At 38.9% G+C, this 27858-nt stretch overlaps 1 protein-coding gene across 3 annotated transcripts in view; it reads right to left on the bottom strand.

Annotated features, from left to right (window-relative positions):
- BABAM2 (BRISC and BRCA1 A complex member 2) overlaps positions 1-27858 on the bottom strand; it is a 331069-nt gene that overhangs the window by 248100 nt on the left and 55111 nt on the right. For all 3 annotated transcript variants that reach the window (XM_045011497.1, XM_045011498.1, XM_045011496.1), the window contains exon 4: positions 9755-9849. In XM_045011497.1, coding sequence (XP_044867432.1) covers positions 9755-9849 — 95 coding nt within the window. The remainder of the gene's footprint in view (positions 1-9754; positions 9850-27858) is intronic.

Raw genomic sequence — 27858 nt, 5'->3', positions numbered from 1 at the left:
GTTCCCTTTTCATAGCACATGCAGAACCCTGATTGGAAAAAAACCTAAAATCTAAGATGAAAAGCAGGAGAGTTTTCTTTCAGAAGGGATTGAATTCTGGAATCTCCTAGAAATGGGAAGAGCTTGGCAAGTCAAAAAGCACCAAAATGAGAACTTCTCAGGCCTGGTAAATTTTACCACCACAGCTATGTTGGTTAGGAGTGTGAAGAAACAAAAATAATCAATCATTCACCCTAATCAAAATAGCCATGGTGACAAAAGCCTTAGTGTAGATGTAATTCTACTAGCAAAAAAGTCCTATTGTCAGCACAGCTTAATCGATTCAGGAAACTGGTTTAAGGAAAGTAACTCTTGACAGTATAAGCTGTGTTTCCACTAGAGGGTTATCCAGGATAGTTATACAGGTATATCTATACCAGCAAACCATTTTAAAGTGTACACAAGGCTCACTGACTATCTTGCCTCACCGCATACCATCTGCCCATTTACTCTGTGCTGGGGGAACCAGGACCCAGAAGTTACTAATTTCTTTTAGAAAATGCAATGAAATATTATTGCATTATAAATTACAAAAACATTGTGTGTGTGATTTCAAGATAATAAAACTAGAGAGGAAATGTACATTTGTGTAGGATTTTTTTTAAATATAGCAAGTAAACTTTTGATAAAATACAGTTTTGCACCCAAACTGAGTTCAGTGGGATTTATGGGCACACAACAAACGTACAATTATACTCTCTTTCTCTCTATATTGTTTTTTATTTGTATTTTACATTTTTCACTCCATTTAATGTTAGATAAAGGTGTCATACTGCTCTATGATTGTGTCTCAATACTGACCCAAGCAGAGCACTTCTGCAGTTTAGAGAACAATATAAGTGCTCATAACCTCACTACACACAGACAACCAAGCAACTGAGAGAAGGCAACAATCATCATCTGGGTTGGTTTGAGTCAACAACCTAAAAGGTGAAAGGTTTATTATCCCACTGACAATCTTCTGATTTATCCTCTTTCATCAACAAATATTGTATTTGCAAGAAATCAGACATATTCTAACAATTAATTTATTGATATCTTTTCAATGAGCAAGCAAACAATGTTCTGTAAAATTAGAAAATCAGATTTTGAAGTTTCTCTGTGCTATATACACACACAAATTACATGCACTATTTTGGACAAATCGTTATTCAAAATATAAACAGGATTCAGCTGGCACCTCCATTATAAATCCAGATTTTCAGGTTTAGATATCTTGGCTCTTTTAAGCTTCCGTGGGTGAAGTTTGGCATACAGTTGCTGACCAGATGTAGATTTCAAATGTTTTAGTAGAAGCGCTTTTCACATTCTAAAAAATAATTAACCACCTTCCCACCTCCACTCCCCCCCCGCCCCAAACAAATTTGGAATAGGTTTCAGAATCAGTAACGAGTAAAAATAAGTTTTATTTTTAAAGTGCTCAACCCCAAAGACATCCAAGCCACAGCACAAAAACAAACAAAATATTTTCAAAGGCAACAGAATCCTCAGTGAAAAGTAAAATTGCCAATCTAGCATAAAAATGCTTAAGAAAAATATATTAAATCAAAAACAACACATAAGCCCAATAAACACCAACTAAAAGGAAACCAAGCTCTGGCTAGATAAATGGTTTTAGGCAGGAGCAGTAATGATAGAGAACAGAGATTGTAAGTGTATCCTCCCTCACTAGATTAGTTCATGTACTGGTAGCAATCTTGTTCAGAGCTCTTATTTAGACCCAATGGTGTCCATTTCTATAAAAAGCGGAGCACATTCTAATACAATTATGTGATCATATTTCACCAATATCATTCAGGTGTATTGACTTAACTGTCCAAACTCTACCCCATATTGACATGGTCAGTTTCCAGGTTGTGAAGAGCTAGGGATATATTTTGTACATTAACTTACTCCCAGTTAGCTCATAGTGAAGGTGTTTGGACATCTCCAAGATGTCTGGACATCCCCAAATGTAGAAAGTATCACTACGTAAAGATATCAAGGATAGGTATGCTTGCAAATTTTTGCCGGAATAAAATGGATGTAGTGCTGCAAGAACTAGAGCCTGTGAATTCTCTTTACGAAAAACACATCCTTGCTCAACTCCATTCCGAGTCTGGTTCTGACAAAAATCTTGAGTTGAGGGCAGTGACTTTTTGAAATTTAGGAAGAATCCATTAATGTTTTAGAAAACATTCAATTTGAGTCATGTCCGGAGTTTTTTTGTGTGAGGACCCATAGAGTAACTCATTCCAAAAGGCCACCCAGAAGACTGCAATTTATATTATAGGGTGACCCTGTATGGTTTTATCTTTCAAGAAAATTATCCTGAATGGAAAAAGGGAAGTAGCAGGGTCTGTGAGAGTCTCTTCACAGTTTGAAAGTTTAAGAGGGACTCCTGTCACTGAACCATTCTGAAATATTTTTAAAAGACTTTAAGAAATGCTCTGTCAAAAACAAACAAAATTAGCTAACCTGCAACTTGGTTTGTAAATATATATAAACAACATAAAGGGGAAAAAAAATCATTAAGAGATGTGGCAAGCAAAGTTAAGATTAAACATGAAAATAAATAGAGCCGTGTACAGATACAAAATTTGCATCCGCATCTGATCTGCAACCTGCAAACATGGTCCACAGATACATGCGAATAGAAAGTGGATAACCGCAGATTTGCAGGGCGCTAAAAATAAAACACAAAAATTTAGAAAGTATGGAAATTACAGTTACCATCACCCAAACAACCATGAATCTGTCCATATATCATCACGTACAGACCATATGAAAAACAGAAGACAATGCTATTCTCAAACAAGGCACCAGTGACTCAAAAAATAGAAGTGTCCTAACTGGACTAACCCTATCCTTTCTGATAACCTAACTGTAAACTCACTAGATTAGCATTTAAATCAAAGTGCTCCTGTCTTTAAATGCCTACAAAAAAAGAATGCACTCCTGACACCTTTAAACCCATATGCTGCCATTGGAAAAAGGCGGGCTTTCATTTTTTCCTTTAAGAAAAAGTGTTTGTATTGAGACAATCACACCAAAGAATATAGGTTTAAAATATAAAAGCATTCTGAAACTTAGCAAAAAAAGATACCCAGATACTATATCTGAAGATACTAAATTCTTAAATGGTCAGAGCAAAAATTAGGTAATTTACATACAAAGATGTAATGCACCGTAGGAATCATATTTACATAAACACAAAAATGCTAAACCAAAGCCAGAGTTCCTCAACTCCACAAACTAGAAAAATAAAATGGATTTAGTCAAGTAAAGCTGATTTAGCAGATTTAACATAGAGCTTTTGCAATGAGGCTATCAAACATGCAGACATTAAGATTCTAATAAAGTTCTTCCTTTTGGTCTGGAAATATATACAGGTATAATTTCTCCAACCATTGAAATGCAGCCACCTTTAAGGTATAGAACAACGCATTACAGAAAGGAGAGGAAAATTCTGCCCAAATACATTGAGACAAAATCTGATATTACAATAAGGATTGTGGAATCTTTAATGTCCACAAAGAGAAGATACAAAGCTTAAAAAGTCAAGGTTCAATGAAAGATCTTCATAAAGTAAACAACACATCGCTCAGTGTGTGTCAGTAGACTAAATGGCTGAATAGAGTCTACTGGGATTCAAATCTCTACCAAATAGTGGCAGTTAAGATATCAAAAAATCAATCCTAGTCCAATTCAAAAGGTAACTTTTGCCATAATGCTGTTGTCTACGTGCCACCAAGCAAAGCATACTTCAAAAATATTGGAAAACCAGGGTTAAAATTTCATGTATGCACTTCAATTATTGACTGGCTCACACTAACAAACAACAAGGCTAACATAAACAATTCTTGTTACTCAAACCGGCATCAAAGTACTGAGCTCCAAATTAATCTAATCTATACACACAAATTACTAATCTGTTTTTGTGCCAATTGAATTTTTATCTGAATACAGTGAAACATGGCGACGGGAGGCGGGGGGAAGGTTTTTTATTGTTTGTTAAATACATGTCCAGTACTTCTCATTCAAAATAACAAACACCAAAGAGGGAAAGAACTTTATTATTTACATCCTAGGAAGCTGTTTTTTTATATTATAAATATATAAATACAAATATGAGATGTAAGTCTATAAGTTAAGAAAGGTATATTTTAGAAATGAAAATAAAACCATATGAATGTTCATTTCTAATAATACTTTGACCTTATAAACCACCTTCCAAACAATAATTTTAAAGGATTTTTTACAAATTTTCATTAATATACAGTAGTTACAAAACAATCTAAAATAAAGGCGAGAGGAGGCTGTCCAGTCCCAGCTGCACTCCAGCCGTAGGAATTACCTACAGACAGATTTCACAATGTATGACAGAAAGGGGTCATGACCAGGACACACTGCAGTGCACGGTCAAAGTGAAGGAGCTGCGGAATGCCTACGACAAGGCACAGGAGGCAAACCGCCACTCTGGTGCTGCGCCCACGAGCTGCCGGTTCTACAAAGAGCTAGACGCGATACTTGGTGGCGACCCCACCTCCACTGCATAGGCCACTGTGGATACTTTGGTGGCTCGCATGCCAGTCGATAGTAGACTGAGCCAGAAGGAGGAAATCTTGGACGAGGATGTGGAGGGGGAGGGGGACTCAGAGGCAGAAGATGACTCGGAGGCCAGAGATGCATGCAGCCAGGAGCTCTTCTTTACCGCAGAGGAGGCTAGCTAGTCACAGCTGTTGGATGTTGGCGAAGCACAAACAGCAGACGATGCCCCTGGTAAGTGGATTTGATTTGGGGAACCGCTGAAGTGAGTCATTTGGGGCAGGAGGGTTGCAGAAAGCAGGCTTGTGTCTGTATGATGCATGTACCACCACATGCCTAGTCTGAGCAGTGGAACAGGGTGTTGATTGACTCCCTCACTTCACAGGAATCCGCCTCAGATCTCCAGGAAACTCTCATGGACATACTGGGCAATCTGCTGCTGCAGGTTCTTTGGCAGAGCTGCTTTGTTTCTTGCCCCATTAACAGCAACTTTCCCGTGCCACTCTGCCATCACAGGGAGAGCTCGGGGAGGGGGAAGGGGGGGGACCATTGTTCCACACAGGCGGTCCACATAAGGGCCAGGGGAGAAGCCATAGCCTTGGAGAAGACCCTCCCTTTATTTCCCGCTCACCCTCATCAGCGAGATATCTTCCATAATGAACACAGCTTGTGGAAAAATATGGGGACAGAAATAATTATAAGCCTCCCCAACCTCCCACCCCAGTGCTGGCTCTCCCCAACAGCCACATGCTCAGTGTACAGTAGGGTCCGGGAACACTGATTTACCCTGTGGCTACTCACCATTTTGGGGGTCTTGTGGCTCATGTGTGCTTGCCTGGGGTCAGCCAGTTAGTGACAGGTATGTGAATGCTGGCTGTGTTTTAAATCATTGAATCAGTGGTCTGTGTGTTCCAAACAATATTGCTTCTGTAAAAGTTTTCATTTTGGCTTCACAGATATGACCTTGGGAGCCCAGCCTCCCTCTTTGTTACAGCTGGCTGAACGGCTGCGCAGAATTAGAAAGCAGCCATGAAGAACTAAGGAGAACTTTCTGCGTGAGGTCATGATGCACTCTGCAACCGAAAAACAGGAATTGAAGGACTGCGAGAAGAGGGACCGAAAGGAAAACGTGGCACACCAGAATGAAGCCATAGAGCAGCTCTTAAACGTTATGGAGCGCCAAGTGGACATGCTCCAGGAGATACAAGCACTGCAAACTGAGCAGCTCCATGCCCGCCCTCCCCTGCAGCCGCTGTCGCAAAACTCTTTCCCATGCACACCCCCAGACACCGCCAGCACACTCTTATCAGTCTCCTGGCTCCAGTCTGTATCCACGGCATTCCACTCCTCCCCCATCACAGTCCAGAACTGCAGACTCCCAGTACCCACTGCACTCAATACCCATCCCTCTGCTGTTTAGCCCGCTGAAGTACAGTACCCACTGCACTGTACTCCAAAGGAGAAGGTTGGATATGATCCCTGGACATACACAAATCTTTACCTGTCCCGGGACTCCACACCTCCTGGGATCTTCCCTTCCCCCATCCCCGTCAGTGCTGATGTGGTTTTTTGTTTGTGTCTCTCCTCCGGTTGTTGGTTTTTAATAAAAGAATTGTGTTGGTTTGAAAGCAATCTTTATTCTATTAATTGAAAGCAAACAGAGCCCTGCAAAGCAACTGGCAATTTTCTTAAACCTTCATAGTGCATTGTCTGCACCAATCACAATCACCTCCTAGCATTACAAGCACTGCACTCCCGAGCATAGCAACAAATATTAGTGGCTTTCAGCTTCAAATTGCTGCCTCGAGGCATCACTGATCCTTATGGCCCTGTGCTGCTCCACTCTAATAGCCCTGGTCTCTGGCTGTTCAAATTCAGCCTCCAGCCACTGAGCCTCAGCAGTCCATCTCTGAGTGAAGCTTTCACCCTTCCCTTCACAAATATTATGGAGAGTACAGCACACGACTATAAGCATAGGAATATTGTCATCGGCCAGGTCCAGCCTCCGATATAGGCAGCACCAGCGGGCCTTTAAATGGCCAAAAGCACACACAGTCATTCTGCACTTGCTCAGTCTGATGTTGAACTGCTCCTTGATGTTGTCAAGGTGCCCCGTGTATGGCTTCATAAGCCACGGCATTAAGGGGTAGGCGGGGTCTCCCAGGATCACTGCAGGAATTTCTACTTCCCCTACAGTGATCCTCTGGTCCAAGAAGAAAGTTCCTGCTTGCAGTTTCCTGAACAGGCCAGTGTTCTGAAAGATGCCTCTGTCATGCACCTTTCCAGACCAGCCTGCATTAATGTCTGTGAAGTGCCCACCGTGATCCACAAGAGCCGGAGAACCATAGAGAAATACCCCTTCTGATTAACGTGATCGGTGCTTAGGCAGTCTGGTGCCAGAATTGTAATATGCATGCCATCTAGCACCCCTCCACAGTTAGGGAAGCCCATTTGTGCAAAGCCATCTACAATGTCACGCACATTGCCCATCGTCATGGTCTTTCGGAGCAGGATGTGATGAAAGGCCCTGCACACTTCCACCAACACGAGTCCAACGGTCAACTTTCCCACTCCGAACTGGTTAGCGACTGAATGGTAGCAGTCCAGAGTAGCCAGCTTCCACAGTGCAGAAGCTTTGTGGTCAGCTCAGAAAGGAGGTTCCATGTGTAGGAAGTGACATGGAAGAAAGAAAAGCGGTGGTTGTGGGAGAAGGGGACAAACAGCCATTGAGGCTGGCATCTCTAGGGAGAAAAGGGGATGACGAGCTACATGATAAAAGGTGGATAAGTAAACAACGGACGAGTTAAGGAAGAGGGGGCTTTGGACAGATTAAATGACTAGGTTGACATGATTGGGCACTCATTTTTACATTAAAGATAAGGTGATACACCATACTTGGTCAAAATGTATCACACAACTTATTTAGCAATTAATTTTATATAAATATTTCTTCTGCAAGATGCCCAGAAATCCCTTGAAGTGTTTCACCCTTCATTTGCTGCAAATATCTCTTTGCTGTGTTAAAAAAAGTGTGTTACATGACATACATAGTAAAGAGTATGTATCTGATGGAGATACAAACCTTTAAGTGATGTTGCTATAAGGACCACTGAGAAGCTTGGAATAGAGTGAAACAAGAACTTAAACAAAAAAAAATTAATGGAGATATACCTATCTCCTAGAACTGGAAGGGACCTTGAAAGGTCATCAAGTCCAGCCCTCTGTCTTCACTAGCAGGACCAAGTACTGATTTTGCCCCAGATCCCTAAGTGGCCCCCTCAAGGATTGAACTCAAAACCCTGGGTTTAGCAGGCCAATGCTCAAACCACTGAGCTACCCCTCCCCCCAAGAAAGGGGTAAAAATTACTAGAATTTAAGAAATGAATTAAAGATTATGAAAATACATTTTAGCCTCTACTTATTACAATGCATATTCTTCTTTATATTTGAAATAACTTCCCTGTAGCCCACAATTAATAAAATCCGGTTAGTACTGGATTACTGCATCCTGCTTGAGAACAGATATAATGTGAATATTAAGACGACAGCCTTCAAAAGCCCAAGCACATATAAAGGCCATAATAAAATAAAATTCCTAAGAGATGTAATGGTACAAAACAAATTAGATCCATTTAAGAAAAGCTGAGTGCTTTGTTATCTGGTAGACAGACGTTTTTGCCCCTGTTCGAAAAATGCTGTCCCTTTTAAATCATGTTTTACCTTTTATTTTTCAGTGTTTTAAAAAGCAACAGTAATAAAGAAATTGGTGCTTTCAGTTTTATGAATGACAGTTTTAAATTAACAGTCCATTTGCCAAGTCACAGAAACATTCCAACTATCAAGAAATCTAAGTTAGACATCACAAAATATAACAAATAGATACTCCCTGCTAGCAAATGAGCTATTCAGATGAATTAAAATAACCTGTTAGCCACTCTGCAGCCTCAGACAAAGAGACAAAACATGTCCAGTATCCAAATCACATCTTGCAAGTTTCAGACATACAGAATTAGGTACAGAACTTCCAAAGCACTTGGTTAACTGAAAAGATCAGTGACCCACAGGGAAAAAAAATGAGGTCCAAGAACAAAACCATCTTAGCATTTCCAGCAGAATTTTTGTTAACACACTGATGACTAATGGATCAATATGGAATGTATCTATGACTAATGGATTCCTTAGTATTATGTATCATTCACAAGAGAATAGAACTAGAAACAAAACAGAAGTCAGCAAGCTAAAAAATATTTAGCAAAAACTGAAAATTTAATTTGAGCTTTAAAACACTACAACAGAAGTAAGAAGAACTGCTTATGTTAGCCACTGAGCAGGAATAAGACTGGAACTCTATGCTCATATTTGTCTGACAAGGGAGGCACACTAACGTGACTACTATATCAGAGTTAGAAGTATCACAAGTACGCAACCAAAGTTCACTTCTAGGTACAAGGCTTTATTATTAAACACTAATCTTAAATATTCAGTAATATTTCACGTTTATGGTACTTGGATATGGTATGTATTTTTTCTTCCACACTAGCAACACTGTGCAACAAAAGTATTATCCATCTAATGTGCCGATTTTATTATCTCCCCTCCCCAAAGCATGCTTCTGTCTTTACTGCAGCACCATTTCATTATAAGTATAAAGTTTTCAGAGTCTTGCCTGACACAATGGTGCCCACAATACACTCCCACCTGGTTTCCACCCTTTCTGGTGTTAATATAGACTAATGCCAAAGCCCAACCCAGTTATAATTCATTCTCTGCCATGAAATAAACTCTGCCAAAGTCCAAATAATGTATTAAAGGCAAGGCAAAGGTTTACCCCTCTGCTGAAAGAAGCAAATCTTTGAAAATTATCAGGTGCTAAATAGAAGCAACTGATTTTTTTTAAAGAAACTTTTTTTTTTGTTTTAAACAGGTATGTACTGTAGAATATTTTAAATGATTATATACGAGAAATGTGATGTCTTATCTTGATTAAAATATTTTTAAATTAATGATTTAGTTGACTCCATAATTATGGTTTTAAAGTGGAGAAAGTGTCTACATACCCACAGGACAGTGAAATAAAAGATTTTTTTTAAATCTGCATTGTTAGCAAATTCCTACTGTTGAGCCATTCTCAAAAGCCAAGTCTCTCTCCAGCACATAATGATCACAAAAACATTGAAGCTGTACTCACATGCAAGGCAGAGGGATCTGGCAGGAATTCAGCATCCTCTCCAAAGATAAAATCTGGTGGCAGCTCTGGGTAGTGGGCATTGAAAATTATATCCCCTGAAATAAAAATAAGTGAATAACACTGTTTATTTCCACTTCATATCCCCAAAATCCTAAGTACTGCAGAGGAAAAATTCAGTAAGTCCATTTTCAATTAACAGAAGTCATATGCAAAACACAACTATCAGATGTACTGGATGATAAAGTTAATTCTTGAAGGTACTGCATCTTCCTGTGCAAGTACAGAAAACATGTAACAAATTATTGCTTCGTTTCTCACTGCTTATCCCACAAGGGGACACCTTGAAGCACTGATATAGTTAGAAAAGCAACCACATAAAATAGCACCTTCTTCAAAGCAGCACATGTGGGATATTAAGTAATTAAAATTTAATACCCAGTATATCTGTTTTACATATTTTTGTGAGTCATATCTAAGGAAAACCTGTTAATTTGCTATTGATTTTATAAGGAAGGCACTCAGGTACTATGGTGATGGATGGCAGTATAAAACCCTAAGGTAGACATACAGACAGCCAAATTTTCAATGCAGTGAATATTGGGAGAGGAAACCGGAAACAACATTGCCTCAAAAATTACCACAAAACTGTTAGGTAAGTACCATTTGCAGAATCTCTATTACTGAAGATGACATAAGAGACAGAACACAGTTTAAGCGTTGGACCTAGGTTTTCAGTCCTGACAGCTGTGGAGAAAAAAAATCGTCACTGGAGCTGTAAACTGACTACATATGATTCAAATATCAGGGAAATAAAATATGAACTCCTTGGTATCCTTTTTAATAGCACTTTCTACATTTAATAGCCATATTTCAAAAGAAAGCTTTTCATTTTGTTTACATGAACAGAGAACTACAAAATAAACATTTTAAAATGCATTAAATATTCCTGAGTTTACTGACATGTTTTAGGCATCTTGTTAAATGACACCAACAGCCCCATGCATTAGGCTTTAATGCTGGTTTTGATAAGAAAAAAATGTATACGGTAGAAGTCGCTTAATAGACACAGGACTCTCAAGCTTCATTTAAGCAGCCTTCTTGATTAAGGTGAGTTAGTAAACTCTGTGGGGATTAAGGGAGGTACGGAGCTTCTAAGCTCTGTATAAATCTCTGTGGACCTTACTATCTGTATTGACCGAGACACAGACTGTCATCAAATCTGGGTATTAAACAGATAGCGTCATGGATTTGGAATGGTCCTATCATCCTATCATGCAGTGTTTTTTCCCAGCAAATAATATTTGGGAGAGGATGTAATAGATCAGCTGGAGTCATCCCAACGAACCACATCCTGACTGAGTGGAACAGAATATAATGGAAATATTAAAGATCTGGACTATAGGTTATTTTTAATGTGTATTAATGCCATCTGACATTAAATAAGAATATTAATTAGGTCACAATCTCTGACATGGAGTTCCCATCTTAAATATCACAAAATATGTAACAAAACTACTTGCAAGATTATGAATGCTTGCAGTAGGTAAAAAATTCTAGTTTGTACTATAAACTTATATGTCAAATGAAATTCAAGGTTTACACAGATCAAGATGTGATTGTTATGTAAACTTGCAGAGAATTACACTCAGCTAAACAGGAGGAACGAAAGAAACTGCATTCAGTACTTCTTCCCTGCTTCTGAACTACTCCAGTCTCCATTTGAAGATATATAATAGGCAGTAACTCCACGAGCTCTGCATGTAAAATAGATTTTTGGGGCAGCAGGCATGAAAAGAAAGAAGCCAACAGCTAAAACCTAGTATGTACTGCACCTGTGTGAAACCTATACAGCACAGTAAAACTGAAGACAGGAAAGTAGTATATAAAATTCTGTTCACACAGAGACAAAACCTCTAGGTGTTTTTTAGCTTTCAAAAATGTGTGTATTAATTTAGTGCCGATGAAAAATACTGGATAAACAGCCTTGCAACCTGATGTCCTCTATTCATTCATGGGACAGGTAGAGGATGGGAAATGTGCTAAAGTTCTGCAAATATGTCTTAACGTTCATTGAAAGGCACCACCTCGAGAAGCAGAGTGGTCCAGTAGATAGGGTGATTAAGAGACCCAGGTTCTATTCCTAGTTCTGATTCTGGCCTGTTGGATAATCTTAGTCAAATCACCTGCATTCTCTCTGCTTCACTTTCCCTCATTCGTAAAATGGGGATAATGACACTAACCTCCTTTGTAAAGCACTTTGAGTTCTAGAGACAAAAATGATATGCAAGTGCTAGGTATTCTTATTATAGGGATGAAGGCAGCTCAGTCTCGATGGGCTTCAGTCCTAGGTCTCCCTGCCAACTAGTGTGCAACTCATGTTTTTTATTAATGCAAATGCTTGCCCACTGGAAACTGAAGTAGAAACCATCAAACGCATTTCATGTAAGTCAACAGACCACCATCACATGGAAACAAATTTTGTTCACAGCATTCCTAAGGATTTGAAACAGTGACCTAAAGCTGAAAGCTTCTGTAGTGTATGATTAGCCACCTGAACCACCCAATCAATCCACTAAGAATTTCTATACAATGTTTTCTGTTTAATTTTGTTTCAAAACATAATGATGATCTATAATCTATGTTGCACTGGAATTTGATAGGGAACATATCTGAAAACAGCTACATTGATTGAAATAACTTTATGCCCATTAAGCTGGAACAGAAAGTTGAAATTTCCCACAGAAGAACATTTTGTTTTGAGCAGGTGGAAGTGCTTTGTTTCAACTATTGTAATATAGTAGCCATTTGTAAACAAAGAGCTCTGATAATTTTTCATCAAAAATTTAACTAAATCAGTAAAATCCTACAAAATGTTTTGATTAGGGCTGTCGATTAATCGCAGTTAACTCAAGCAATTAACTCAAAAAATGAATCACGGTTAAAAAAATGAATCACGATTAATCACACTGTTAAGCAATAGAATACCAATTGAAATGTATTAAATATTTTTGGATGTTTTTCTACATTTTCAAATATATTGATTTCTATTACAGCCTGGAATACAAAGTGTACAGTGCTCACTTTATATTATTTTTTTATTACAAATATTTGCCTTGTAAAAACAATGAACAAAATAAATAGTATTTTTCAATTTACCTCATACAAGTACTGTAGTGCAATCTCTTTATCGCAAAAGTATAACTTACAAATGTAGATATTTTGTGTTACATAACTGCACTCAAAAACAAAACAATGTAAAACTTTAGCACCTACAAGTCCACTCAGTCCTACTTCTTGTTCAACCAATCGCTAAGACAAACAAGTTTATTGACATTTACGGGAGATACTGCTGCCTGCTTATTATTTACAATGTTACCTGAAAGTGAGAACAGGCATTCGCATGGCACTTTTGTAGTCAGCGTTGCAAGGTATTTACGTGCCAGATATGCTAAACATTTGTATGCCCCTTCATGCCTCGGCCACCATCCCAGAGGACATGCTTCCATGCTGATGACGCTCGTTAAAAAAAATAATGCATTAATTTAATTTGTTACTGAACTCCTTGGGGGAGAATCGTATGTCTCCTGCTCTGTTTTACCCGCATTCTGCCATATAGTTCATGTTATAGCAGTCTCGGATGATGACCCAGCACGTTGTTTGTTTTAAGAACGCTTTCACTGAAGATTTCACGAAACGCAAAGAAGGTACTAATGTGAGATTTCTAAAAATAGCTACAACACTCAACCCAAGGTTTAAGAATCGGAAGTGCCATCCAAAATCTGAGAGGGACGAGGTCTGGACATGCTTTCAGAAGTCTTAAAAGGAGCAACACTCTAATGCAGAAACTACAGAACCAGAACCACCAAAAAAGAAAAATCAACCTTCTGCTGGTGGCATCTGACTCAGAAAATGAAAATAAACACGTGTCGGTCCACTCTGCTTTGAATCGTTATTGAGCAGAACCTGTCATCAGAATGGACGCATCTCCTCTGGAATGGTGGCTGAAGCATGAAGAGACATGTGAATCTTTAGCGCATCTGGCACGTACATATCTTGCAATGTTGGCTACAACAGTGTCATGTGAACACCTGTTCTCACTTTGAGGTGACATTGTAAACAAGAAGCAGACAGCATTATCTCTGGCAAATTGTAACCAAATTTGTTTGTCTGAGTGACTGGCTGAACAAGAAGTAGGACTGAGTGGACTTGTAGGCTCTAAAGTTTTACATTGTTTTATTTTTCAATGCAGTTATTTTTTGTACAAAATTCTACATTTGTAAGTTCAACTTTCATGATAAAGAGACTGCACTACAGTACCTGTATTAGGTGAATTGAAAAATACTATTTATTTTGTTTTTTAGAGTGCAATTATTTGTAATCAAAAATAAATATACAGTGAGCACTTTACACTTGGTATTCTGTGTTATAATTGAAATCAATATATTTGAAAATGTAGAAAACATCCAAAAATATTTAAATAAATGGTATTCTATTATTAACAGTGTGATTAATCGCACAAATAATCACAATTTTTTTAATTGCACAATTAATCGTGATTATTTTTTTAATTGCTTGACAGCCCTAGTTTTTATTTCATAAGAGCAGCATTTTCCAAAAGAAATCTGTTCAGTCTGAAAATCTGACCTCTAAAAATATGAAAACATAACAGATATTACAATCCAACCTGAATATTAACTGTATATGCAGTAAATGTTTAAATCATTTATAATGTCATCTTTTTTAGTTGAGAAGCACCAAACCTAGGAATCACCACCCAGGGGTTTTACTCCCAGTTCTTCAATTCATTGCCTATATAATTCCGTGCAAGTTAATTTAGTTATGCCTTCCCTTCCCACCCCCCACATCTATAAAGTGGGGATACTTACCTACCTCACTAGGGAGGTTAAAGATGAAAGCTTTGATCCTGCAATGAGCTCCACAAGTGAATCCCTGCAACTGTGCGGAGCACCATTTAAGTCAGTGGGATTTAATGCAGGTGCAAGGATCTGTCCATGCACAGCCCATTGCAGGATCAGAATCTGAACTTTTAACATCTGTAAAGCACTTTTAGGTTCTTGGAAGAGCTCATATGTTCAAATCAAGCAAGCCTCCCAATATCTGTGTAATATCCTTCTTTTACAGATGGTGAAACTGAGGCACAGAAAGTTGTATGACATCCCCACACCCAAAGGTCACACAGCAAATCAATGGCAGAGCCAGCACAGAACACTGATTGCCTCTCAGTCTTGTGCTATAGCTTCTGGATAAGGATCCTCTGAAACGCAACCCTTTTGAGTTTAGATGTTACCCAATTACTATTTGAATAAGATGGAGTTTTAAAATATACACACACACTATGGTAAGAGGTAGCAAATTTGCAGTTTGACACTGTTGCTCCGGTTGCCCGGTCAGACACTGATGTGCTTACTTATCATTTGTGGCCATAGAGGTCTTTGTTGGTGACAGCATTAGTGCATTTAATACAGTTTAGACTATTGCAATACTCTTTTCTACAGTTTTCTGGTGTCTACAATTAACAAAAGGCTGTTTTTAGGACTGTCCTTAACACCAGATAGCATAAGCCAATTACCCTATGTCTGAATCACGGCTCCTAGAGGACAGTAAAATTCTACATTAAAATCAATGCCCTCCCTCTTCACGTAGAAAGCCCTTCAGAGTATTGGACTGAGCTCTCTCTCTAACCAGATGACATACATTATCACCAGCTGAGGTCACCTTAAGTTAGACCCCTAATCACAGTAGCACATAAAACTTGTCATACTGTTTCTTCAGCCACTTTTTTCCAAATCAATCCTGAAAATAGAGTAATTTTCCTCTTTGCTTTCAGTCATTAGTTTGATGCTTTCAAAAGTATTTATACATTGGAAAGACAAGGTAGATGAGGTAGCATCTTTTATTGAACCAACTTGTGCTGGAGAAAGAAACAACTTTTGAGCTACACAGAGCTCTTCTTCAGGTCACATACCAGGTAGCCATACCAACTGTAAGAGTCCAATCAACTGAGATGAGCTATACAGTTGGTATGGGTACTTCCACCTTTTCATGTGCTCTGTATGTATAAATATGTTCTGTCTGTGTGTTCCACTCTATGCATCCAAAGAAGTGAGTTGTAGCCCACAAAAGCTTATGCTGAAATAAATTTGTTAGTCTCTAAGGTGCCACAAGTACTCCTGTTCTTTTTGCGGATACAGACTAACACGGCTGCTACTCTGAAACCAATTTATGACTACATGAAGTCAGGAGTGATTAACTTCTTTATAATAACTAATGTCCTTGGTCATAAGAAGCCATGAAAAATTACAGCCAGATAATTAGAAGTCTCACTTAAACCCAGAAAACAAAGAAAACTAAAGTTTAATGCTAAAGCTAATGTTCATTTTTATCCTATTTCGTACTACAACATACAGAGAGCTGAATTCTGCTCTCAGCTTTGCGTGACAGATTTAATCTCTGCTATTCAGCTCTCCTTGTGTATACTCCTAAAGAAACATTCATCCAATTCCACACTCAAAAGCCCCACACAGAGCACAGTTGAAGGGGTCCCTCCATGGAGTCTGTCAGGCCCACTACTGAGTCACCTGAAGAGGGGTTCAAACAGAGCATTGCAATGTATTCTTTCTCCAGAATAGCTGAATTTGCTGCCTCCAACTCCTCCAAACTGTACCTAGCTCAGTTTCTTGGAACCTGAACCAACATCTCTGTGTGGCAGCATGCTGTACCTGCCATTAGACCACCCTCAATGTCTCAGTAGCTAGTGATACCTCATGCATTACCTACTAATCATACACTCATCTATCCCAAAATAATGTATTTAATTTTATAAATGGATTTTGAGAGAGAGCGGAAGAGCGAGAGAGAGAAGTAAACTGTCATTTTCATACTATCAGTTTTAAAACACTTTCAGAATCAAGAGCAAGTTTAAGGATCAGTAATGAATTTGGATAATATAAACACCAACTGACACTACGACTCCACAGCAACAAAACAAATTATTAATGAAAGTTTTGGAGGTCATAGCTGTTGTGCTTCCAGATAAAGGGACTTGAGGCGTAATGTGTTCAGTGTATCTGTTTGTTTATTTGTACTCCATGGGAGTCATGAGGCTGGGCTGTAGGCCTCTGAACAGGTCAGGTGAGACAGCTGTTTGTGTCTTGGTGAGGGTTGTGGGACTGGGACATTTGGGTCTATGATCAACCCCCTGGTGTGAAGTCTCAAGTGGTTAATGCCTCCCTGGTTGCAAAGGGAAGGAGCTGAGCAGCAAGGTTCAGTATACAAGTCATATGCCAAGTGAACTCCTGAGCAGGTGAATGGGAAGTTTTGAAGGAAGTTTTGTTCTTCCATTTTATGTATGGCTCTACACCAGGTGGCAGATATGAACAAGGAACATCTCATGTGACCTGCCTTGGACATGCTAGATTTTCTTTTGTGCTGGAAGATAGAAGAGAGTCCTGGTACATGAAGTGCACGTTATTGGCCACACTGAAGGAAAAGATATGTGGTCTGAAAATGGAAGTTTCAACACTGCTCAGCATCCAAGAAAATGAAGACTTCTTGGACAACAAGAATCCAATACTGTTGCCGCAGACACCACAAGAAGAGGGATTGGTGTTGAGAACTGGAGAGAGTAAAAACCAAAGAAACAGACTGGCAATTTCTGACTAAGAGAGGAAAGAGAGCCAGAAAGCATTCAACTTCACGTAATCAGATACTCAAAGTCAACTGCCGAGGAACCTGTGTCTAGAGGAACAGAACAGGAAGCTGCAGGGGATATACATGCTGGGTGTCCTTGAAGTATGAAGCAAGTAGCCACCACGAGGTATTCTTCAATCATCCTAAGAAGTCAAACCACAGTCAACAATAACTCTATATTAAGAAGAGTGGATGCAGAATTCAGCAAGGGACACAAGGAAAATAGGATGGTGTGCTTTTTCCTTGGAATGAAAATATGAGATGTAACTGCAAGATTGGACAGGTTTATGAAGTTGTACTCCATTAGCGATGATACATATTGGAAGCAATGACTCAGCATTGTGTGGAACAGCACAGATTAGAGAAGACGTCAGGGATCTTTGAAGGGAGCACATCCAAATGATCTTTTCAGACAACCTTCTGGTCCCACAAGTGAGAGAAGGCAGAAAATACTGGAGCTAAACCCCTGCCTGCATCACTGGTGTGATGTTGAAGGTTTTGGTTTTGTGGGGCACTGGGCCACATTTCAGAGGGAGACAGGGTTGTACAAACAGGACAATCTGCATCTCACAGATATGGGTGCTAATCTTCTCAGATGGAGACTAGCTGAAGGAGCCAGGAAAGTGAATAATGCAAGAGATGGATGCTATGGAGGCAGATGCAGTACAAACTCAAACTCAGTGTGCCAAGAACAGATTTAATCAGCGTGTCAAAGACCATGAAGAGAATACATTTTTCAGTTGCTCGTATACCATGGTAGAAGTCTGAGTAACAAGTAAGAGAAACGGAAATTCTCATTTAAAAAATTGGCATTACTGAAACTTTGTGGGACAATCTGCATGGCTGGAATGTTAAAGATCACGGATTAAAAGAAATTATAGTGTCTTTAATGTAGGGTGCCACCTCTCACCACTGCCCCCTGTATCCTTCCTAAAGAGATTATTGGTAACTCAGAAAAACAGGATTTGAAAGCTTACAAAACAATGTGCTAAGAAATCCCAAGAGAGGGTACTGGTGTGGTCTTTAACAGACTTCCAAATCAAGCCAAATAACAGGATGAGTTACTCCTTAAGCACCTGTCTAAGAAGTCTGAAAAGAAAAATTGTGTTATGGAGGATTTCAGTTTGGAAGACATGCTAGAAGCCACATGCAGTCATCATTAGATCATTAGAGTTTCTAAAAATTATAGATAATTTAGCACAAAAGGTATAGTGTCCAACATGAGGTGACTATTTTGGACCTTATTATGATGGATAAAGATGAATTAATCACTGGACAAGAAGTTGATGGTTGCCTAGGAACCAATGATTATGACCTGATTATATTCAATATGGACAAACAGAGGATCACAACCTGTATACTTGGCACTTCAAAAAGGCTGATTTCCCAAAGCTGAGGAAAAATATGAGCAAAATTAATTGGGAGGAAAATCTGGAGCTCTTTAAGAAAAGTTTATTAGATGGCCAAAAAGTTACAATACAACAATCAAGAAAGAGGACAACTTTGGCTAAAAGCCCATCCTGACTGAGTGGCAAAATGAAGGCAGCAATTAGAAATAAAAAAGCAATATATAACAAATAGAAACAGGGGGAACAGATGGCAATCAATATAAATTAGAAGTTATGAAGCGTAGAAAAGTGATATTGTAAGCTAAAGACATCAGGGAAAAATCCATGGCTTGAAGGACTAAGGACAATGAGGTGGATTGGGGGTGGGGGGTTAGCTATATTAGGAACAAAAGAAATCCTAAGAATGGCATAGGCCCATTATTACATGGAGATTGTAAAAATATTAAAAATTATGCAGAAAAGGCAGAAGTGTTCAATAAATATTTCTGTTCTATATATGAAAAAAAGCAGGATGATGTGCTTGTATCACATCAGGCTGATGAGTAATTTTGAGACATTAGAAACCAAGGAGAATGTTAAACATCATCTACTAGGGATATACATTTTTAAATCAAAGGCCCGGATAACGTGCGTCCAAGAATCTCTGGCCCACTGATGATAATATTTAATAAATCTTGGAATACTGGGAAATTTCAGAAAACTGGGTGCTACTATTGTGCCAATATTTAAAAAAGGCACATAGGATGACTTGGGAAACTACGGACCAAACAATCAGATATCAATCCTGAGTAAAATAATAGGAAAAGCGATACAAGATTCAACTGATAAAGAATTAAAGTCTAGGAATACAGTTAATGCCAATCAACATGGTTTTATAGAAAACAAGTCTTGTCATGCAAACCTGATTTCATTCTTTAAAGCAATTACAAGTTTGGTTGATAAAGGTAACTGCATAGATGCAATATATTTAGACTCTGGTAAGACATTTCACTTTGTGCCACACAATATTCTGATTTAAAAATGAGCGATCTACATTATCAATAAAGCACACGTTAAATGGATTAAGAACTGGTTAATTGACAGATGTCAAAAAGTAGTTGTCAATGGGAAATCATCACGGAGGAGAGATGTTTCTAATGGGGTTCTGCAGGGCTTGATGTTCTTCACATTTTTCATCAATGTTCTATAAATAAATAAATACAGAATCACCGCTGATAAAATTTGTGAATCACAAAGATTGGCAGAGTAGTAAATAATGAAGAAGACAAGGCAGTCATATGGAAAGTTCTGGACCACTCTGTAAGCTGGGACCATTCAAACAAAACATGCCAAATGCGGACACCAGAAAGTTATACACCTAGGAACAAGTAATGCAGGCTATAACTTCAGACTGGGGAGACTATATCCTGGAAAGCAGTGACTCAGAAGAGGATCTAGCGGTCATAGTGGACAAGCAACTCCATGAGCTTCTAGTGCGATGCTCTGGCAAAAATGGCTACTGGGATCCTTGGATATATATACACAGGAGAGGAGTGAGATGATTTTGCCCCATATACAGCAATAGCAAGAGTGATACTCAAATACCGCATCCAGTTCTGGTTTCCACATTTTAAAAGGACATTGAAAAATTGGAGAGGGTGCAAAAAAGAGCCATAAAAGTTATCTCAAGGGCTGGAGAAAATGTGCTTACAGTGAGATTTTTAGAGAGCTCAATCTGTCTAGGTGATCAAAAACAAGATTGAGAGGTTACTTGGTTATCATGTGTAAGTACTTTAATGAGCAGAAAATACTGTGTACTACTGATGATGTGGAAGATATGCTTTAGCTAAACACAAATTAGGTTTTAATCAAACACAAGTTATTGGGTTCAATACAATAACTGGATGAAATTTAATGGCCTCTGATTTACAGCAGATCAGACCAGATAATCTACTGTCTATTCTGGCCTTAAACTCTATTAATTTTGCTATTAAGAAAAATGATACCACAACTAATTACAGTAGTGACTTGATATAATACGTGTAAGAAATTTGTACAATCTTTATTCTTGAAACATGTTATTTTTTGTGGGATCTGTAAAATAGAAGGACAAATCTGCAGTTAAAGCATCTTCCTAATTGGTAAGCTTTTTCCATACTCAATTAGAATGCTAGAACATCACCCAGCCCAAGTAAGCAAAACGTTGTTTTACACAACCAATCTTCAGCACTTCTAAATCAGAAGCAAACAAGAGAACCTAAAGAGAAAGAAAGCATATATACAAACTCTCTGTGTTTTTGCAGCCTGTGTAGTTCTGGGGATTGGTGGTGGGACACAGAACCTTTCATACCTAGGATCCAAATTCTGTACTAAGAAACACTTGTGAATCTCTATGCCCACACTTCAGTGCAGGATTCAGCCCAGATAGGTAATAACAAGGTTCACCTTGTTATTATGAGACAGTGGTCCGCTACTCTTCATGAAATGAACTGGTTGCTCTCACACCATTTCCTAACAGATGAGGGTACACATCACTAAAATACCTATCATCATTGTTGGCTGTCTGCACAGAGGTCAAGCAGTGAATGAACTTAAGAGACAGATTCCCACCAACCCCTTCGTACATGGGTCCCCTCCAGATCAGGATTTATTTAAAGGAAAGGATCAGCATGGAGAGGAAGCTTGCATTTCCACCGCCTATAATTTACTTGCCCTGTGGAGAAACTGAGGACTTTAGTCTGCAGAGCTGTCACTCAGGCCCCCTTTTCCCCGCATGAAATTCACTCAAATTAAAACTTAAAACCAACACCTTTCAGGTGTTGAAGTGAAACTGTAAAAGGAGGAGCACTGTTTGCAATACTTTTTAAACTGTTTCACTTCCATGCATCTCAGTTATAACTCATAATTGTGTACAAATATTTAAACTGTGGTTATGGCTACAGAAGTGATTGTGTGAAATGGCACAGTATTGCTCAACAGATCCACTCTCTTTTTATATTAAGAGTTATAGTGTTTACTTTAATGACTAAAACAACATTTTACTACTGATAAAAAAAATCACATTGCCAATACAGGTATATGAGAATGAGCTTGCTTTAAAAGCAGATTAGAATCAACAGAGCTAAAGTTTTGATTTCAGAACCTTTATTACTAACAATGCTGAACAAGACAAAAAGAACACAACTTGACTGGCAATTAAGAAAACATGGTTTTAATTTTCAAGGGAGTAAATTTGATATGGACATCACTGTGATACAAAAAAATCATTGCATGCCCCTCAGTCACTGATTAGAATGTAACTGCACTTTATTGTATATAAACACAATATAAAATCAACTTCACCTTTTATAGAACGTGTGTTTGAAAACCCTTTGCAGAGTTAAATTAATATATCTATTGCAAAGTTAAAATAAAGAGGGGAGAGAAAAAAAATTAAGAGGGTATCTGCATTGAAGAAATATGTATTTTCAGCTGAGATATGAAGATAGATGAAGAGTTGATGAGGAAGAGAAAAAAAAGATACAACAACACTGTTCTAGATGGCAAGAGCTGCTGTTGCAAAACATATAGCTAAGATTCTGTGAAGGAAGAGAAATAGAGCCAGTGCCAGAGAACCAGAGGGGGGAACAGTGATAAGATATGAGACAGACTGGAGCAAATACTTTTAGAGTTTTTAAATAAGAGCAATTTTGTACTAGATCCTGAAGTGAATGAGGAGCCAGTGGATGTGGCTGTATTAGTTTGGAAATGTGAGAAGGTGGGAAGTGTTACTTGGGACCAACAGATCACCAATAATGAGATCCTTGATAGAACTGGCCTACAGTCTATGCCAGGGTCCCCAAACTTTTCACAGCCATGCCCCCCCTCTGCTCCCCACCCCGGAGATGAACAGGAGTAAGGGGGCCAAGGCTAGGGGCAGAACTGGGGCCAGGGCCAGGAGTGAAGCAGCAGCCAGGGGCCAAGGCTGGGGACAGGAACGGAGAGGAAGTAGGGACCACAGCAGAGTTGGGGGTGGAGCAGGGCTGGGTGGCACTCCCTCCCTGCCCCCATGAGGGCTGGTCCAGCCTCGCCTCACCCACTGAACATTCCTCTGTGCCCCCAGGGGGCCGTGCCCCACAGTTTGGGGACCACTAGTCTATGCAGACTATGCTGGATGTTCACAGGTTTTGCCGATTGGGGCACGAGGAACGCACGCCTCAAGATCGTCTGCCAAAGATTGTTCCCCACTTTGAACTTTAGCGTTCACAAGATGGGGACCTGCATGGACTCCTCTAAACTAAAATACTAGTTTAGATCTGGTTCTCGCTGCCACCAGTCAAGTTTTAAGTGTCTGACACCTCCCTGTTCCCCCAAAAACTTCCCCTGGGGAACACAGATCCAAACACCTTGAATCTCAACACAAAGGGAAATAATCCATTTCCCTCCTCCCCTCTCCTAGTACTTAGGAGAGATACCTGGATTCAAATTCCTTGAATCAAACAAAGAGGGATTCACTTTTCCCCCTCCCCTCTCCTAGTGATTAGGAGAGAGACCTTGATTCAAACTCCTTGAATCAAACAAAGAGGGATTCCCTATCCCCCCCTCCCTTTCCCCTAGTCCTTGGGAAAAATACCTTGATTCAACCTCCTTGAATCAAACAAAGAGGGATTCCCTATCCCCCCATCCCTTTCCCCTAGTCCTTGGGAAAAATACCTTGATTCAAACTCCTTGAATCAAACAAAGAGGGATTCACTTTTTCCCCCTCCCCTTCCCCTGAAAATCCAAACAAGGGAAGAAATCAATCAAGTTCTAAAAAAGAAAAGATTTTATTAAAGAAAGAAAAAAAAAGTACACTATCTCTGTATTACCAGGATGCAAAAATACAGGGTCTAACTTATAAACCTGGAGAGGCTCTTCCCCCGCCCCCCTTTCTCAGAATAATCAAAGTAACAGCAAACAGGAATAAAGAATTTATCCAGCAAACACACAATTGCAAATACAGAAAGTAACTCAAAAGACTAATCCAACTTTTTAACTAATACTCACTATATTGAATAGAAGAGGCTATTTCAGGAAACTTGGAGAACTTGAAGGATATGACTGGCCTCTCTTAAATCCAAAAAGAGACTAACTCCAAACAAAGAAACACAGACAAAGGCTTCCCTCCACAGAGATTTGAAATTATCCTGTCCCTTGATTGGTCCTCTGGTCAGGTGTTCATCAGGTTACTGAGCTTGTTAACCCTTTACGGGTAAAAGAGACTTTAACCCTTAACTATCTGTTTATGACATGTGCTTTATGACCAACTTAAGAACCACCCAGATGCATAGGAAGGCCAATGCTCCGATACAGTGACAAGGTCAAGCAAGGTCTCAAGAAATCCAGCATTCCCACTGACAACTGGGAAAATCCTGCCCACAATCGCTCAGTTTGGAGAAGCCAGGTTAAGGCTGGTGCAGTCATTGTGGAGAGCCATCAGAGAGCCCAGGCTGAGGCTTGCAGGCGAACCAGGAAGCAGAGTATGCTTCAACCACCATCTGGCGAGTGGACCTGTATCCACTGTGGGAAGGTTTGCTGATCACACATCGGGCTCTTTCCCCATACCATTGATAAGCAGCACTGATGGACCAACTTTGTCATGTCTCCTTTCATCTGTCAAGATGTAGGACAGCCAATGAGAAGATGGGCAGCAGTTTTCCAAAGATGTTGGTAATTGGTATGAACATAAAAAAAGAGAATCAATAGTTAAAGCAAGAGAAGATGAAGATATAGATGAGGATTTCATCAGACATGGAGCAGAATAATGATAAGTAGAGTCAGACACTGAAGGAGGTATGTTGAATAAAGGGGATATATACCATGGAGGCAAATGGAAGGTCCAAGTCTAGGACAGCAAAAAAGGAGGTGGAATTGTCTTGAAGGATATTTCTCTTGTTTAAGAAATAATCTACTGTCTGAAACCTTTGGCTTAAAAAAGGAAAGACAATGTCGTATGTTTACTTGTTCAAGGCACACTGAAATTGTGGACAGAGAAAAGTCAAAATGTTATCTAAGTCAAGGGCATGCTAGGGATAGAAATGAGGGGAAATGATTGTTTAGAATGGAACAGCGATTATAAACTAGAAATAAGATGAAATAAAGCAAAGAAAAAGTGAGGCTATTATTGGAAGATTCCCAGTGGTGAGATTTAATAGACAGTGAAAGAGTATCCCCAAGTAGAAGAAGCCTGACAACTGAGCTAACTATACAGGAACCAAGAACTCAATGCCTATTCCAAGCTCAAGGAAGGCATTAACCACCTCTGGTGCGAAATATTCAAAGCTTTATATAAAATACTGGAAAAACATACTGCAGCCTAATTATGGAAGTCTTTCAAATCATACTTTAATTTGAAAAATTACTTTTACGACTTTACGTAAACAAAAGGCTCTAAAGTAAAAATAACTCCAGATAAGCAAATAAATCAGTAAAGAGGCAAAAACGTATCAAGAGGGTTCAAACAATTTTGCAGAACCAATAAGCAACGAATAACATACAATCCCACCTTGAAGAAACAGGACAAAGAGAACTAGAAGAAGAACCTATTGCACTAGGGAAAAAAATGAATACAGAACTATAACATGTCCTGAGGGGAACATTACTGCACAGGCTGGTAAGAGCAGGATAGACTGGGTGACCCACTAGTATTTCCATCGCTAGTTTCTGTGATTCAACTGAATAACGAGCGGTGAGACAGAAATCAGACTGAAAATTTTTTTAAAAAGAAAAATTAGTCTTCAGAGGAGACAAAAAATGCTCTTCACGATAAAGGAAGAAAAATGAAGTGGTGAGAGTAGAGCTCAGATCTGTAAGCCACTCACATAAAAACAGAGAAAATCAGGAAGAATAAGATAAAAATACTGTAGTTCAAGAGGCCACAGAGAAGAACAGTAGCATTACAAGGGCAACACATTGTTTAATCACCGTTAAATTCCAGATGACAGCACTCAAGGACAAAGAGAGGCACAGCGCCTGAAAAAAGAAATGTGAACAGCATAGAAGAAAATTCTATCAGAATTTCTTAGCAGTAAAAAGTCGTGAAAGCTTTTGAGTGAAAAAAAATAAATAAATCAGAAACAAGACAACACAGGATTAAATGAGGCAAAAGTACAATGATCCGGGGACAGATAATTAAAACAGGGCATTAAGAAATACTAGAATTATGGTGATCATTCATAAAGGTAAAACCCAACCAAAATATTAACAAACCTGCTCACAGTGAACACTTCTTCTCAAACAATAATTAATTTTTCAGAACAAGAAGTTGCCCCGTACTTCGCATATGTGGTAGCTCAGTTGCAGCTCCACAGTTAAGACAGAGTTTTGCCCTTGAAGCAAGGATTCAATCTCCCTGTTATATGTTATCTGACCGTTTTTGTACCTAATTATGTTAATAATGGGAATATCACCGACTCTTCAAAACTTCCCATATAGTTGAAACCTTGTGCATAGGCTACATCTGAACTTTTTTTTTTTTTAAGATTAATCGTCATTTCTCCATTATTCTTCATAAATGAAAGAGGCAGAATAAGTAATGTTCTAGTTCAGACTATTCCATGAGGAACTGTCCTCTTTCAAAATGGCTGTCATCTATTATTGTCAATGAAACTGAGGCAAAAGACTGCCCTCAGTTCAGCTACCCTTCTTAAATTGCCCTCCCAATCTCCCATTTTTCTCAGTGGAAAGAAGGTCATAGGCTGTCATTAGCTAAAATGGCTACTGCCTCCATTCACCCCTCCTAGGGTGACCAGACAGCAAATGTGAAAAATCAGGACCGGGGTGGGGGGGTAATAGGAGCCTATATAAGAAAAAGGCCCAAAATTTGGGACTATGCCTATAAAATCGGGACATCTGGTCACCCTAGCTGCTCCTCACAGTGTTCCTCTCCACCTCCTGATAGGACAAAAGGCCTATCATCATCCCTGAGAGCTACTTGACTTCATTCCCTCCAGGAGCAATGGGAGGCAGTGGCTATTTTGAAAAAACATCTTAACTGAGGGCAGCCAATAGCCTCATGCTCACTGGGAACAATGAGATGTGACAGTCATTTTGAAAGAGGACAATTCTTTCTTTCTTTCTTTCAAGGAAAAAGGAGATAACCTAATTAAAAACAAGCATTATACATACAGAATTCAGAGTCAAAAATTAGTCTTTTAATTGAAATAAATATGAAAGTTGATTAAGGAACTCAGTACAGCAGCCTCTATGTTACCTGATATTTAAGACATTTATTTTATACTAGAATAGGGGCTGGAATTTTGACCAAAGACAATCAGGTAAACCTCTATATTTGAAAAAATGGTATTTGTGAAAACTGACACAGGGTATTTAACAGCCATGCAAAGCAGACAGCACCACGATTTTAAGGTCACAGCTGAAAGACCCTATCATACCAAACTGTGGAGTTTAATGGAACACCATAGAACACTGGAAGAATGAAAGTCCAGGATGACCCTGCTATGACTTTAATACACAATTATAAGGAGGTTAAGCCTGACATTTAAACCATTAAGGCATCCAACCCTGTCATGATCATAAAAACAACAAAACAAAATTATTATTTCCCCGTCAGAATATGGACTGTCTATGATTCTTCAAAGGAACATAGTTTTCAAATTACTAATCTCTTATTAAAATACATATGTAATACAGACAAACTGATTTATATTTATGCCTGATATAATACAAAGTGTTCTCCAGTATAAGAGGCTCTTTTAAATGAAGTAAAAAACAGTGGAGATCCCCAAGGCCTTATTTGGGCTGGTGTCAGATAATGTTCCAAGAACACCACAGCAAGCAAAACTAAAAGCAAAAGTGAACTGAATATGAAATTTGAAAGACAGAATAAATCCCCATTTGAAACTGAAAAAAGATTATTAAAATGATAGGAAAGGCCATTCTGAACCGCTCAATGTTACCAAAACTGTCAAAAACATGACTTTAAGTTGCTGGCCAGCATCTACTGAATTTGCTACAAGTACATTTTTCCCCCTTTTTCAAGGAGGAAAGCAACAACAGTAACAATTGTGAGCTTCCTGATATTATGGA

The sequence above is a fragment of the Mauremys mutica genome, chromosome 3, assembly GCF_020497125.1.
Source record: "Mauremys mutica isolate MM-2020 ecotype Southern chromosome 3, ASM2049712v1, whole genome shotgun sequence".
Taxonomy (NCBI): Eukaryota; Metazoa; Chordata; order Testudines; family Geoemydidae; genus Mauremys; species Mauremys mutica.
Note: the sequence above shows the minus strand (reverse complement) of the source record. Positions and strands in the feature narration are given on the sequence as shown.